At 40.5% G+C, this 17,377-nt stretch overlaps 1 protein-coding gene across 2 annotated transcripts in view; it reads right to left on the reverse strand.

The window, feature by feature from the left end:
• AGO2 (argonaute RISC catalytic component 2) overlaps positions 1 to 17,377 on the reverse strand; it is a 43,597-nt gene that overhangs the window by 17,543 nt on the left and 8,677 nt on the right. For both annotated transcript variants that reach the window (XM_072999384.2, XM_072999385.2), the window contains exons 2-3: positions 6,605 to 6,800; positions 3,105 to 3,225 (exon numbers count right to left, since the gene is read on the reverse strand). In XM_072999384.2, the coding sequence (XP_072855485.1) occupies positions 3,105 to 3,225; positions 6,605 to 6,800 (317 nt within the window). The remainder of the gene's footprint in view (positions 1 to 3,104; positions 3,226 to 6,604; positions 6,801 to 17,377) is intronic.

The following is a 17,377-nucleotide window of genomic DNA, read 5'->3' on the forward strand; positions in this document are numbered from 1 at the left end:
CAGAAGCATGGAAAAAGGGAACTGACCTCTCCTGCAATGCTACCGGATTTCCATTTTAGCAACTAGGATTGGACTTTGGTTTACTGTGCTTTCTGTTGAGTTCAAATGTAAAGCAGAATGGTCATTTAGCAAACAGGATGGCTAATGAAATAAAGTCTGCTAAGGAAATCATTGATGAAAATATAGTGCACAACCCAACCATCTAGATCAGAGGTCTCCAAACTTTTCAGTATGAGGGCCACATCATATATATTACACATTTTCAACGGCGGAAAGGGGAAAAAAGTTTTATAATGAATGAGTAAGTTTTATTTGGTTCAGCAAAATTGTACTTGTATACTACAATATTAATGGGAATTATGGAACTGCTTGTTTAATTTCAAAATATTGGCACACTGTATATATTGATAACCTAGAGAATTACTGTGCTCATAGTTTTATATGTGTATGCTGAATTTACCGTAGAATTATCTTGCCACTATTTTATAAACTCTGCACAAATAAAATTACTCTTGTTGGGCAATAAATACATTTATTTAATTTACTAAGTTAACTTCAAGGCATGTCATTGTCCAGTGTAAATAAAATATATCAGGGAAAATGTCATTTGGAAAGTGGAATTGTCATTTGGTGAATGAAATCAAAAAGCCTGTTGTCACCGCATCACTTTCTTTGTACGGGTACTCTGTCTTCCAAGGAATCCCAACAACCACTTCAGTCACTTTTCCAGATCTAACTACAGTTATAACATTCATTTAGTTTTAAGTCACGTGGGACATTCAAGACAGATACTCAACCCAAAAACAGAGTATGTTTCTGTGCTAGGATTTTTTTTGTGTGTGTTTGGTGTGTTTGTTTTTTAAGCCCCAGCACCTTCTGATGGTGCTTGCTCTGTTGTTTATTTTTGTTTTGTTTTTTAAGCCCCAGCGCCTTCCGATAGGGCTTGCTCTGTTGTTTATTTTTGTTTTGTTTTTTAAGCCCCAGCACCTTCCGATGGGGCTTGCTCTATCGTTTATTTTTGTTTTGTTTTTTTTGGCTGGAACGGATTACAGTGGACCCTTGACTTACAGACGGCTTGACTTACAGACTTTTTGAGTTACAGACTTCTCTGGCCACAAAATTTAGGTTTGACTTGCAGACTGAGATTTGACTTACAGACCAGAAAAAAACCAAAATGGAACAAAAACGGCCTGTTACGGGATTAATTGGTTTTCAATGCACTGTAGGTCAATGGAGACTTGACTTACAGACTTTTTGACTTGAGAACCGCCTTCCAATATGGATTAAGTTCTCAAATCAAGACCCCACTGTAATCACGTTCCAATGCATTCCTATAGGAAATGGTTCTTCGACTTATGACCATTTCAAGTTACGTCCATCTTCTAGAATGGATTATGGTTGTAAATCGAGGCACCACTGTAGTTGTAAAATACTCAACTACCTCCAGTTTTTCTCAATGTCATAAGCAGGCTTTGGTTATTGCAGATGTTGACCAAAATCCTGTTCGGAGATAGAAGTTATTTCTGCCTTTATAACAAGAATTACATGACCGTGAGCTACAGCTTGCCAATAATTAAATACTTCCTTCTTCAATTTTGGTATGCTTTTAACCTTCTTGCATGCAAGCTATGTGCACACCAAAACAGAAAAAAGATGTTTTTGATCAGCAGCTATCTTCCACCCACAACGTAATTCTTAACAATTTTAACCACTCCTTTATAAAACATGAAACTTGTACATTTCACAGGTGATCGCTGCAGTATAAGACATCTATTTCAACATCAACACTAAAACATAGCAAAATTGTGAGCTACAGTTGATCTAACCCTAACCCTTCCAACCTGTTTCTCTTTATACAAAATGCTCAACACTGAACCAAGATAGCAAGCCTTGGACTCACAGTTTCCACATGTGCACTGGGAGGACGTGTGTGTTATGCACCATTGAGTTGACCTTCATAGTGGCTTTTAAAATAAGTGAGATACGTAACAAGTAGTTTTACCGGTGAATTTCCATGGCCACAGGGAAATTCAGACCCAGGTCTCCTGACTCTGTCACTCTATTCACTACATCATGCTGGGTATCACAGGTGATAGGAATTCTACTTCAAATAAACACTTCTGAGATGTAATCGAACTGTTATTCCCAACTAGATTAGATCCACTGGCCAAACTCTTGTTGTTTAGTGCAGAAAGTCACACTTCAGTAGGTCCACTGAATCAACGTGGAGTCACAGTTACAGCTGGTCCATTTGCATCAATGGACCTTATACAGCAGCTGACTCACCAAATCCCAATTGATTCAGTGGGCCTCCTCTAATGCTATTGACTATGCTAAGTAACAGAATTTTTACTACTAAATAATTAGTCCTTGTTAAATCAAAACTTTTGTAGGTCTCAATTTAAAACAAAAAATGGGATTTATTCTATAGCAGTTAATGTTCCCAGTTTGACCGGTAAGTCCTATTAACTAAAAGCAGAAGCTAAAGTATCGGAACTCTATCTCTAGAAGAGCGGGGGGACAGACAAACAGAAGAGCCATATGGAATATCCAACTTCCAGTTCCAAATACCCAGTCTCTTCCCATCACTTCAGATTCTGCTGATAGACTTCAAAGCCATTAGTTTCAAAACTGAAAGATCTCTACCGACCTGGCCCGGACATTTTCCTTACTTCATGGAAGGTAGGTGCCTCATGTGAAAATAAAGCATGACAAAAATACAGAGCCACTGCTTCTACTATGTCAATTACAATCCCAACAAAGTGTTTCTCATTACTTCAGTCATGTTATATCCCATGTTTAGTAAGAGGAATTATCATCGCACTAAGAACAATGAGTTTTGCCTTACACATTTTATAACTTTTATCTTGTTTTAGGAACTGCAGGACTAGTAGAGTTGGTTTTATTGTCAGATTAAGACTGGGGAGAGCTAGGTTAAACTTCCCACTCAAGCATATAGTTAGTAGATGAAACTGGGCCAATCCAGGTACACCATACTCAGAGGAACATAAATGCAGTAAGAAATGGGAAGCACGCCACTCTGTCCAAGTAATTAAATCCATTAAACAATAGGATGACAGTTAAAACTGGCATTATATACTTACTTTATCTCTCCCTATTGGAAGTGGCATAGCTGTATAGAGGTTTTTTCTCCCATCAAATACTGGCTTACGATCCCCAAATATCTGAGCTTTAAAGTGCTGGACCATATGTTCAACTATTTCTCTGGAAACAAAGAATTATGTTAACAGGTATCTCTCAGTGTTCAGACAACGCATTTAAAATGTCAAAACAAACAAACAAACATACACCAAGTTCTATGAACTGTATGAACAAAAGCTAACAAGTCATTCCATAGTCTGCTGAAATCTACTCAACCCCCTAAGCCATGTGAACACAAGCAATGTTTCTCTGGAGTGTTTTTACGACAGCTTTGTTTTACATTCGCATACTGAAAATTGGGAAAGGGAACAGCTTCATGACAAAAGCTTGCTCAGAACTGGGTGGCATAACTGAAAACAAACCGGAAACAAACCAGAAGCTTTCCTGGTTCACATCTCATCCAAGCTAACATACCCAACATTCCATGTCAGTGTCTCTACTTTAAACTATAACTATGGTCAATGCAGATACAACATAATAGGAGAAGACCTACTTCCCAGACCATGATTCCATTAAATTTTTTGACAGATAATAATTATAAAAATAGTGCAACTGACAGCTCAGAATTTTAAAGTAGGCCTCAGGAGCACAGAATGCTGTACACATGCATTTATATTGTATGTTGAACGTCAGAATTAAACTCAATTGCATTGATTTGTCACTATGAAGGAAGCAAGGATTTCTTAGCAAGTTACAGTCTCCAAAATACTCTTGTCTTGCATAATCATATATGTTAATGCCATTTCCTAGCATTACTGTCCTTTCCAGTGAGTCATGTTTTCTCGTGATATGCTCAATGTTCAGCATTCATATCTGTAGACAGTACATGAAAATACAGTGGAGACTTGACTTACGAACTTAATTGGTTACAGAACTCTGGTCATAACTTGAAATGGTCATAAATCGAAGCACCATTTCCCATAGGAATGCACTGAAATCCAATTAATCCATTCCGGCCAAAGGGGGGGAAAATCACACACACACCCCAAAAAAACCCACTGAAAGACCCATCGGAAATGCGATTAATCAGTTCCGGCCAAACGGGGGGAAAAGAAAAGCAAAAAAAAAAAAACCATACAAGACCTTTTGGAAATGCAAAAAAAGTAAAGCAAAAAACAAACAAACCGTGCAACACCCATTGGAAATGCGATTAATCCGTTCCGGACGAGGGGGGGGGTAGAAAAGCAAACAAACTGTGCAAGACACTTCGGAAATGCAAAAAAAAAGCAAACCAAAAAGCAAACAAACCCTGCAAGACCCTTCAGAAATGCAACAAAAAGCAAACCAAAAAGCAAACAAACCCTGCAAGACCCTTCAGAAATGCAAAAAAAAAGCAAACCCAAAAGCAAACACACCCTGCAAGACCCATCGGAAATGGGGGGAAAACCCAAAAAACAAACAAACCCTGCAAGACCCATCACAGCATAGAAACATAAACCCATCACCTAGCCCAAAATCACGCTGCAAAACCCACCCAGAACAGTTTTTTTAAAAGTAGAGAGCAGCACCTTACCAGACAGTCCAAAGCCTCCTCCGATCGTACACTCTCTAACTGCTGGGACGAAAGAGCTACAAGAAGCAGCCTCTTCGCCACCAACAGTTAGCAATTTGAATTCCTCGCTTTTTTCCCCTGCCTTTTTCTGGCTGTAACTTGTAGCTCCAGTCGCAAGTAGAAGCAAAATTTTGCGCCTGGAGCTGTTCGTAACTCAAAATGGTCGTATGTCCAGACATTCGTAAGGCGAGGCATCACTGTGCCATTTACAATGGTATTTGAAGAATATTTCCACCTTTGTTTGACTCCAACATCCTTAAATGTAAGGTTCTTTTATTTCCTTCATAGCACCCCTTCCAACTCTCAGTCTTCTCCTGATTATTTGGCTATTGTTTCCATTTTGGTTCCTCACTGAACCAAGGTACAGATAATCTTTAACATTTTTTTTTTAATTTCTTTACCACTAGCGTTAAAGATATACAATTCTTTGGTGGACAATTTTGTTTTCTAAAAATTCAACTGCAGTTCCACACTTCACTTGCTTCTTTCACCTTCATTCAAAGTCATTTCAAGTCACTGCCTCTTTCTCCCAGTTATAATGTGTCATGTTCATCTTAAATTATTTATATTTCTTCCACCAATATTCACACTTCATTCTTCTGATTCTAACCCAGCCTTTTGTGCAATATGTTATGCATACAGATTGAGCAGACAGGGAGATAAAACCACCCTTTGTCTGACACTTTATTTCTGTCTATTTCTCCATAAACCAATGACTGAAATGGCTTTAAAAAGAGGTTATGGAGGATGATGTTTTTAATGGCTACTGTCATGATGGCTACATAGTATCTTCCGTACTAAAGGCAGCATGCTGCTCTGTATTAGTTGCAGGGAAACAAATAAGTGTCCTCCTGCACTCCTGCCCAGTTATATGTTCCTTAAAGGCTTCTGGCAATGAAATGCCAGACTAGATCAATGGTCTGATCCAGCCGAGCACTGGAAACATTGGCCCACAAAAACAATGTGACTTAAGAAGTCTTTCCTAGGACCAATACAATTTCTCTGTTATGACGAACATGCTGCCAGAATTCCGTTATTCTCTGCAAACGGACAATGTTTAACTTATATACTCAAATAATTTATACCTCCCCTTTTTGCTTATCAAGGCACATAATAAGTCATCATTTCTCAAGGCACCAGTAAAAGACTGGAAGACAACAGAACATTCTCACTTCTCTCCAGTTTTTAGCTTATGAGGAAGCAATTCATTCCATCCTGGATCAAACAGACCACACAAATCTGCATTACCCTTGGAGCAATTCAGGTTCCAGAACACAAGAGCATCACATGCTAGACTACCCATAATATCAGTCACTTTACCCTTTAAAAACAACCTTCTCAAAAACCTTGGGGAGAGGGGCAAATATCAGCTGCTAATTTTCTCTTCACAGAAAATGTGATGAAGACACTCTTACCTCTTGTTTCATGGTTTCTCCAAACTCTTCAATACTACCAGAACAATGAGTTTATTGTCATTACTAGTATGTGGAGACACGAAAGCAAGCAAGTGGTAATGTTACCTCTCCTTTTGAGAGGCTAGTACTAATCCTGAATTACCACGAAATCTGTGAGATATGAGCTACCACAGATACCAGCTGAATTCTGATAATACAGAAAGAGAGAGGGCATGATCCAGTAACAAAAAATACAAGAAGGCAAGGAGATATTTGAAACAGCATTAAACGTTCTGGGAGAACTAATTTTTAAAAAAAGAGGAATTAATCTTAAGAGCAAACAGAACAGTGGCATTACTGTATGTGGTTTACTATATGATTGCTAAAACTACTGTTCAAGTGAAAAAATTCACCAACAAAGTTTACGAGAACTTTTATTTTAAATGATTTAAAATAAAATTCATTGAAGCTAAGGAGAAAACAAGATATGCCGTACCTGTTAACTCTTCTAGGGCACTTCTCCGGCTTTATATCCAATTCATAATGGTAGATGTCAATTTTAGGAATGTCCATTTCAAAAAAGTTGGCTTGTAGTTTGATTGTTCTCCCTGATGTACCAAAATCAGGTCGAGGAGGAGGTTTGAATGCATATGCCTGTATTGGAGGTGGCAGAGGTGGAGGTGTTGCAAGTACTAGGAAGAAAGGATATAAATAATGAACAATACAGGTTCTGTAACTGTAATTTTCTGGAATCATGTTCCATTTAAAGAGAACGAAGAGTACACACAACTTGAAAGTATTTCACACCTATTTTGACACTAATAGCAAGGTTAAAACATCAGTTTGACAAAAAAAGGAAATGTTTAATCAATATTATATACTGAGCTTCCCTGCAACCAGCTTATAAACAGAGAATTTGGTTCTACTACCCAAAGAATATGCACTCCGGAAGAAATCTGTACAGGACAGAGAGGACATGACCTATAATCTATCAATGCTATTACTAGTACAATAATTGACTATGTGACCTGATGCTCAATTAACAAAGAAAGTATGTGACTTTGTAACAACCAGCATTTGAGGAATTAATGGGAAAGTTATTTAAATTAGAAAGCTAACAGTTACTTTCGATGGATCTAATACGCCACTAGCCAACACAGAGAGAAATCACAACATGCTATCAAGTAATTACTTCTAGCCATATACCATAATACTTCCTCTACAGGTTCCGTTTTATCCATAGCACCAAATCCTGCATCTTTTGCCATCATGAACAGCACAATAAAATGAGCTAAGCCTTGTGTCTCTATTTTGTACCATCTAAAACAGCTATTGGGAAAGTGCATCAAACAGCATAGAAGATTCTAATGGCTGACAGTTTAACATCAAGAATCAAAAGTCAACAACCTGTTCTGAAAGAAAACTGAGCATAACAACCTAACAATCATATATACTGTATTTATATAGACAAATTTTCTTTTAAGTACAGTATATGAAATAAAGTCATTAATTAAGTAATATAAATGTTAAAAAGTGAAGGTTTAAACATAATTATATTAGATTCAATTTTAGGCAGGCTAATTTAAAGGAACAATGGATTTAAAATTCCTCTTGAAAACTTGCTTTTAAGTTCTTAACTATTATCCTTGAAATGGATTCAATGACTCTACAAACAGTTCTGAAAAAGTTGCAATTGTTATGAAATTAATCCATGTCAAGTTATACATTTTAATTCTGAATTTTTGACATGGATGGAGAAGGAACCATTTCTAAATAGATAGCATTTAATAAAACAAAACAAAAACACAATTAATCAACACCAACAATGCTGTGGAGATAAAAGATAACTATTTCTGACAAGCTGTTCTTTAATTTTATTATTAACCATTATGTCCAGTAGGCCAGTGGTTCTTAACCTTTTTGAAAGAAACGCCCCCTTGAGCCATTGAGGAAGTTATCATCGCCCCCCTCTTATTTCTTATTATATCTTATTTGTTTGTTTGTTTGTTTGTTTGTTTGTTTATTTATTTAAGACACTTAAATCCAATGACCCCGAAAACAAAATTCAATTCCAAGAAAATGAAATGCCCCCAAAAAGTAACATTTAATGATTTAGTTGCAAGCGAATTTTAAGACTCAAAAAGAAATATAAAAAGGGCATAAAATGCAGGAACTAAAAATTTCAAGACGAAAACTCTGAAACTAAATTAAGATAGGAGGAAAATATATATTCATGCACATTGTAAAAAGGCTGCAGCCATCTTCACAGGTTTGGCTTGCTCCAGCGCCCCCCTACCGCCCCCCTTCTGCTCCAGCGCCCCCACACTGCCCCTTTTTGTTCTACTGCCCCCCTGAAAAATGAAATCGCCCCCTGGGGGGCATTATCGCCCAGGTTAAGAACCACTGCAGTAGGCACTAATAGTCTTATTACACCACTAAACATGTCTAAACCCTTTCTAAAAGTGACCAATTAGAACACATGTGTCACACTCAAGGCCCGTGGGCCATTTCATGTGGCCCTCGCAATGTTGCCTGCTATGGTGCAGTATACAATACGCAGGCACTTACTCGGTCACCCATAATGCTCCACAAGAATGCTGGGAATCCGCCCAGTGGGACTTCTAATGTCAGCATTCCAAGCAGCAAAAAGTCAGAAAGTGCAGTAATAATTGAATGAGGAGGATTATATTTAATACGATAAAGAGTAGATACATTTATATAGTCTTACAGATACAACTGGCCCTTTGAGGGCAACCATAATGCCGATGCAACCCAAGATGAAACTGAATTGTACACCTCTGAATTAGATAATTATGACAACTTTTTATGGCAGCAAAGTGATCTCTGACCCTAATATGGTAAATAGGAAAGCCAATTAGCATTGCATACCCCTGGGAGGCAGGAAAGTTTTAAGGGTCGGATCATACTTCCGCACTATTAGAGAGCAGGCCAGGTAGGTGCAGCTTGTCAGCCATGGAAGGCAGCCCATCTAGGAGAAGGAAAACTCAGATTTCAAACCTCCACTGCCTTGTGGCTATATCCACTCATGGAAAAGGCTTCAGGAGTTAACCTAGAGGCAAAATCCGGAGCTGGAGTCCCGAAGGCAGTTCGTGTTGTTCTGCCAACTCCTGCGACGTTGCTGGAACCAGTTGTATTGGCTCTTGCCTTTCCATTGGACCATTTCAGCAACATGGAGAGGGGGGATTTGCTTCTTGGGTAACGGCCTATCCTCCATACTACTTTACCCAGGCTTCATGCTCTGGAGAGGACACTTCTCGATACAGAGCATGTTACCATAGTCTCTTGAGACTGAAGGATGCCTAAGCTTATGCATAGTTTGAGCTGCTTTGGGTCCCTTGTTGGGAGAAATGTGGCATATAAATAAAACTAATAAATAAATAAAAATCATTTCATGTCCTGTCTTAAGAAGCCCTTTCTTTCATCTTTGCTGAACCTAGCTTCCCTGTACTTCTCAGGGTAAAATTCTTTCCATTCCTTCTCCTTCTGTAATGCTCCCTCACCCTCTTAAGCTAGCTCAAGGAGGTATTCAGATTGCACCGAGCTCTTGTGAGTGGGCACATAATGTTTCATGGCTGCTGAACATGATTCTGCCACATTATTAACCATTCTTTCAGTATAATCTGCATAACATGGCTGCCCTTCTTAATGATTTTCTAGCTCAATTCGGGGCAACAGAGAAGTCTTGTACGATACGTATCAGCTCATTCCAACTCGCATTTTCTTGATAGTTGGCAATGCACTTCAAGTTCCATGGAAATGCTGACCTAAGACGTGGAGCACAAGATACTACCAGGACTTTAGGGACCATCCAAGTTTCCCTGTGTTTGCCCTGACTTTCTTTTCTAAGGAGAAAAGGAAAAAGTACCTAATCTGCTGTAGTTCCTGATCTGCCAGGGACCTGGAAATACAGTATTCAAGATTTCCACTACGGCTACTCTTCTGTTATTATGTATGCAGGGGAGGTGGTAACTGTAGAAAGTAATTCTGTCTTATTTATACGCTGTCTTTCTCCCTACAAGGGGACTCAGTTCAAATTATGCTAGGACCCTGGCAGAAATAAGCTGTAATGCCTTCCCCTCTGAATCATCTGTTCTCTCCTGCAGGGAGAGAGAAGAGATGGGACGCAAACTGAGATAATGATACTGAAGTCCATTTCAGAACTTCCTGTATGATCACTGAAAGACCACCCATATTGCTGAACAGTCCTACATCTTTTTAAGATATCAAAATTAGCAAATGCTACTCTCTATAACATTAAAGCAGCCACAGTAGTTGGGAAGACTTATCTTGAAATAAACATTCAATGTTTCTTCCCCCATTTTTGCCTATCAGCTCCAACCATAAGAGTCCCAAAGTGACTTATGCCATATGATAATTCTGAAGCTCAAACCTTTGAAATGTATTTTCAGACAAAATATCCCTAATTTGTTTCAGTCTAAGCTTTTCAAAAAGGTAATTATATCCTTATTGTCAGTAGTATATTTTCATAAGTGCTTCAGCTGTCAATATGTGCAACAATTAAGGTTTTCGTGGAGGTGCATTTAATGTTTTATTTTGTCAACAGTATAGTAACTATTTTGTATAAGCTACAATAACTGCCCTATATCTACAGAAAGGTTGCATTCAGAGTGCTTTACTACAACTAAATTGTCTGAAATAACAACAAATTGGGCAAAACTAAAAAGTGAATGACAACTGTATTACCAGACTGAACAGAAATACAGTAATATTACAATAACACTGAAATAATATTGTTAGTCTTAAAGGAGACATACTTTTTTACTGATGATTTAAGATTACACATTTCCTAAAAAATACTATGTTAAAGAATACAAAACAAAAAACCACACAACCTTTAATCCTAACATTTTTAAAAGACTACCAAAATACAGTGGTGCCTCGCTTAGCAATGTTAATCGGTGCAGCAAAAATCGCCCCTAACCGAAAACATCGCTAAGCGATTTTTAAAAGCCCACAAGAATGCACTGAAACCCCTTCAATGCATTCCTATGAGCAAAAAACTTACCTTTAAGCGAAAATCCTCCATACGGCAGCCATTTTCGCTGCCCGGTATGCGAGGAATCCGTCCCAAAACACAGCGGGCGGCCATGTTTTTTACCCGGCGGCTATTTTGGACCCGCCGATCAGCTGTTGGGAAAACATCGCTATGTGAAAATCGGTAAGCGAAACAGCTTACTGATCATCACAAAGCAATTTTTTCCCATTTAAAACACTGAAATGCGATCACTTTTGCAATTGCAAAAACCAAATCGCTATGCGATTTCGTTGTTAACCAGGGCACTTGTTAAGCGAGGCACCACTGTATTATGGTCGCTTCAAGAACTAATTTTAGGGAATAATTTTCCCAAGAACTAAGCCTGGGGAATATTTTCCCACTGTGCAGAAGGCACTGAAATGTTACGAGATATTACACTGGAAAATCATACTACATCAGTGACACAGAATCCACCTTGCACTTGGCTTTTCCAATCCTGTTTCCCTCCTATCATCCTTCATGCAACTAGAAAAGCCACTTAAAGTTGGGGAAATAAAGTCTAAATAAATAAGAGGATCAGCAAACAGGAAAAAAGTGGGCTACATACAGTCAGTCATTTGTGTACTGTAAATCTTTCTATGTATAACTAAATAATAACAATAACAATAACAATAACAATAACAATAACAACAACAACAAGAAGAAGAAGGTGGTTAAGTTTACACATAGAGCCAAAGAATGGTTTAGCCTAGTGGTTCTCAACCTTGGGTCACCCAGGTGTTCTTGGACTGCAACTCTCAGAAGCCTTCTCTACCAGCTGTGCTGACCGGGGTTTCTGGGAGTTGCAGTCCAAGAACACCTGGGTGACCCAAGGTTGAGAACCACTGGTCTAGCCAACTAAGATTATGCCCAAGTAAGCCATACACACAACCTCTCCTCCTAACTCACTGGACCTCTTTGTGGCACCCACTTAGAAATGGAAACCATCTGGAGGTCATATGTACCCATCTACAATGCCCCTCCCTAGATTAGGAGCACCTCCATACCCTCTTGAGAGATACAAAGCAGTCTTACTCGCCCTCTCAATCCTTTCAGCTGTGAGAAAAATGATCTGCTAAGAATTTTAAGGCAATAATCTCTCTCTCACTCTCTCTCTCTCTCTCTCACACACACACACACACACACACACACACACACACGTTATGTGCCATCAAGTGTCTTCTGGTTTATGGTGTTCATATTAATTTATAGCCTCCAAAAGGCCTTTTCATCCTTTATGAAGTCACTCCACCTCATGTCCTTTACTCCTATCTTTGCATTTCCTTTCACCTGCCTCCGTAGTTGTTTAAAGTCATTACTATCTCCTGCTAGTAAAATGGTATTTTAAATTACTGGCTTTACTTCCACCAATTTTCTTTCTTCCTTCACCCTAATCCAGCTTTCCAGATGACATGTTCTGCATATAGACTGAACAGACAGGGAGATAATATACTACACTGCTGTCTTGCAGTGGGACTCTGGCCTCTTCCATCTCTGCCAGTGGACCTCCCAGAACGTGGAAGCATGTGGGTTGCCACAATTTGACCAACATGAATTTGACCCAACTCCGGGAGGCAGTGGAAGACAGGAGGGCCTGCCGTGCTCTGGTCAATGGGGTCACAAAGAGTCGGACATGACTTAACAACTAAACAACAACAATTGTTAATGTTATTGGAGATATTATCTTGCATGATATTGTATTTGTTGTTAAATTGTTGTTTGATATATTAGATTGTTTTTAGTCTTTTTTATTGTTAGCTGCCCAGAGTAGACGCTGTCTAAATGTGTGGGATATAAATTTAGTAAATAAATAAATAAATGTTGCCCTTTTGATCAGTTTGGATCATTCCTCTTATTATGTGTAAGGCTTCATCTGCCCTGAACTCTGTGCTTGCGTCTCCCCCTTCCAATTCAGCTTAAAGCCGTCCACATCCTTCCCAGTCATTAGATGCAAGCCGTCTCTTGCTAGCAGACCTTCTTCCAGGAAGCTTAGCCCATGGTCCCAAAAACCAAATCCCTCTCATCGACACCACCATTGTAGCCAGTCATTCACCAATAGGATCTTTCTTTCTCTTTCATTTCCTCTTCCAAGTACGGGTAGGATGGATGAAAAAACTATCTGGCCCCCAAAGTCTGTGGGTTTCCTTCCCAGAGCTTCAAAGTCAGATATGCTTTCGCCATAGCTCCTCTTGGCCGTGTCATTTGTTCCCACGTGGACAAGAAGAAAGGGATATGTATGTTTTATGAGCGATTGCAATCCTTCCATCACATTCCTTATCCACCCTCAAGGGAGACTAGCAAGTCCATGGATCCTCCTGGCATATTTTGGTCTCAATTCCACATAGTAAGGAGTCCCCTACTACAACTACTCCCCTCTTCTTCTTTTTGTAGGGTGTAGGTTCAGGGATTGTATTCTGCTGTGCTTCAGTCTACTCATGTCCTCCTGTGGGGTCTCCTCTGAATGCTATCTGACTGACTCTTCTTCAGGTAACTGAAAGCGGTTTTGTAGTTCCACCGGGAGTGTCTTCTCCTTCTTTTGCTCCTAACTGTGATTCTTTTCCATGGTGGTTCCTCCACTATGTTTGTAGCCCCTACAGCATTTTCCTCCACTGAAATGTTTTGGTTTTCTTCCATCAACAGTGAACTCAAGAATTCTACGATGTAGGCTTCATCTTCCCTTATAGCCTTGAGTGTGGCTACTCGCTGCTCTAGGTCTCTGATTTTCTCTTCTAACAGTTCCACGACTTTACACTTGTTACATGTATACAGTGTTTTATACTCAAGAAGAAAGACAAACATAGCACAAACTTTGCAGGTACCTATCACTGAGTTGACTCCACCCTCCATAATTCCTTCTAGCTTTTTTACTTTCAGCTGTTTGTTTAGGATACCTGTCCCTCATGTTTTGTTAGTTTAAATGTAGTTGTACGTATACCCAAAGGAAACGAAAAAAAATTGATAAGGGCTTCCCCATTGGCCTCCCCAGGCAAACTCCCTGTTTGCTCTCCTTTTCACGAGCTCTGGTCGTGATTGAGCTTTATTTGTCAGCTTTGCTCTGCCTGGACTCAGGAATCAAAAGGCCTTCCCAGAACTCACAGCGGCAACATTAGTTTAACTGTAAGATACCATGTGAGCCATCTATCCAAATTACTGCAAGAGGTGGTGAGTACTCCAACACCGGAGGTATTCGAGAGAAACTTAGACAACCACCTGGCATATATCCTTCTGTTTGTATTCCTGCATTAAACCCCACTTCATCCATGAATCAATTCCTTTAAGGAAAGACAGACTAACAAACAGACAAAACACATCCCTTTAACACATTCTTCTCCGTTCCATTTTCTGACAAAAAGGGAACTGGCAACAGGAAAACAGTTGCAGCTCCCAATCAGAATATATCTTTAGCACAGCTCTACAATCACAATACAGTGGTGCCCCGCATAGCGACGTTAATCCATTCCGGATTAATCGTCGCTATCCAGAAACATCGCTAAACGGAACAAAAAAGCCCATAGAAACGCATTAAACCATTTAATGCGTTCCTATGGGCTTAAAACTCACCGTTGAGCGAAGATCCTCCATAGGGGCAGCCATTTTCGCTGCCTCTAAAGCGAGGCAACACAGCGGGCGGCCATTTTGGAACCGCCGATCAGCTGGCCGAAAATGGGGCCTTTGGCATTTTCCCCCAGCTTAGCGGCGGGTGTTTCGAAGCCCCGCCACTCAGCTGGGGAAAAATGTCAGCAGTCGGTTGGCGGTGGCTTTGGAAGGACCCCAAAGCCACCTCCGACCGCCGACATTTGCCTTCCGAGTTCCCAAAGGGCTTCCCCCCCGACATTGGAGAAAGCCCTTTGAGAGCTCGGAAGGCTCTCAGCAGCGGCGGGGGCAGGGTAGGGGGTGTCCGGATGGCTTCCAGGTGAAGCATTGGAAGCCATCCGGACCCCCACCAACCCTGCCACCGCCGCTTGAAGCCGCCCCGCGCTGCCTAACCCAGCCATGGTCGGACTCCCGGGAGTCCGACCATGGCTGGGGTAGCTGGGCGCGGCGCGGATCCCGGCGGCAGAGGCAGGTTAGGGTGGACCGGATGACTTCCAGGCAAAGCACTGGAAGCCTTCCGGACCCCCCACCCACCCTTCCGCCGCCACTTGGAGCCACCCGGCCAGCGCTTCCGAGCGGCGGTGGATGAGCCTTCCCTCGAGGCCGCTCGGAAGCGCTGGCCACGAAAATGCCGGCCAGCACTTCCGAGCGGCGGCGGCGAAGCCCTCCCCCAAGGCCGCTCAGAAGCACTGGCCGCGAATATGCCGGCCAGCACTTCCGAGCGGCGGAGGAGAAGCGCCCACCGTGGTCTATGGGGAAAAATCGCAAAGCGATTTTTCCCCATAGGGAACATTGCAATGCGATCGCTTTTGCAATCGCAAAAAACGAATCACTATGCGGATTCGTCGTTAAATGGGACGCTTGTTATGCGAGGCAGCACTGTACTTTAAAAGGATATAAAGTTGTTTGAAATGACAAAACTACAGTGGTGCCCCGGATAGCGATGATAATCCGTTCCAGATATATCGTCACTATCCAGAAACGTCGCTATACGGAAATAAATACCCCACAGGAACGCATTAAACTCCATTTAATGCGTTCCTATGGGGGATAAACTCACCGCTAAGTGGGAATCCTCCATAGGGCCGCCATTTTCACCGCCTCGGTAAGCGAGGAATCGGCGCAAAAACGCTGCGGGCAGCCATTTTGTTGATCCGGCAGCCATTTTGGAACCGCCAATCAGCTGTTTCTGAAACATCGCAATGCGATTTTTGGCCACCTAAAACATCGCAATGCGATCACTTTTGCGATTGCAAAATCCGCATTGCTATGCGAATTCGTCGTTAAACGGGGCGCTCGCTATGCGAGGCACCACTGTACTACCAATAGGGAGCTGGTGTAGATACCACTGCTGGCTCTTCGGCAAGTGACCAATAAAAAGATCCTCCAACCTTAATCTTTTTATTACTGCTAGATTTGGGATCCAGTGTAGAGCTCCAAATTCCTCACAACTCCAAAGAGACTCTTCCTGTTATATTAAACCACAGGAATAAATGCAATTTCTCATCTACGAAATGAAAAGCAAGTGGGGCACAACTCTCTCCTCCACCCGACTAAGTACTCTTTAGGGCTTTTTGATCAGGTAGTCTTGATGATACTGCATAATACTGTGTGTGCATGTTCACACAGTAAAAAACACAAGATACATGCTTACATCAATCTTGACAGGGAAATACTACAGTAAACTCAATGTAGCTTCTTTTCATTAGGTATGTGTAAAATTCCATTCACAAAAAATGTAAACATGGAGGGACATAGAATCAACAAGCTTTCCAAGATGACAAGTATTTTTGATAACTGATGTCCATATCCAACTTTTTAAGTTATTCTGAAGCCACAGACTCTCAAACTTTTTAAAGAAATGTTTCAAAAACACCTTGACCAGTTTGTCTACAGTTTGATAGGCTTACTTCTTTCAGAAGAGCTTATTATAACTCCAAACGAAAGACAAGACTGACAAACCTAAGTCAACTCTATGATCAAAATGCTTGTATGTCTGACCTAACAAACGTATGTTAGGTCAGATATATAAGCGTAACTATACAGAAATTTGGCTTAAATATTTCTTGCTTCCAAAAGTGAAGCCAAACACTACCCCAAACCCAGGTTGAGGCAGATGCAAAGTTCTAAACAAGCAAGTTAACCCAGCCAACAGAGAAGATCCTCACTTGAACTTTCTATTTCCTAGAAACTATTTTTCTAGAAATACAAAGTTTTTCTGTTAAGACATATATTTAGAAATATGAAATACTCAGGGGGCTTTTCCTTCTTAACTTAATTCTAATGCAACACACACACACACACACACACACTCTCAGAGAGAGAGAGAGAGAGAGAGAGAGAGAGACCAAAAAAAACCCCAACAACAAATCTCATGTTCAGTACTAGGAAATTGCATTTATTTTAGTACATCTACTCTATGTATGACTAGACCGAGATACAATCCATAGTAAAGAACCCAAATAACTCTGCTAAAAAGGAGGAGTATAAATATTTCAAACTATTCAGTATCAGAATTATCTATGTCCTGCAGACACACTTTTTTTCATGCCAAGGACTGCAATCCTCACAGCTTCCTAAATATTACAGACCAGTAATGGGTACTGTCACCCCACATTC

Source organism: Pogona vitticeps, chromosome 4 (assembly GCF_051106095.1).
Source record: "Pogona vitticeps strain Pit_001003342236 chromosome 4, PviZW2.1, whole genome shotgun sequence".
NCBI classification, from domain to species: domain Eukaryota; kingdom Metazoa; phylum Chordata; class Lepidosauria; order Squamata; family Agamidae; genus Pogona; species Pogona vitticeps.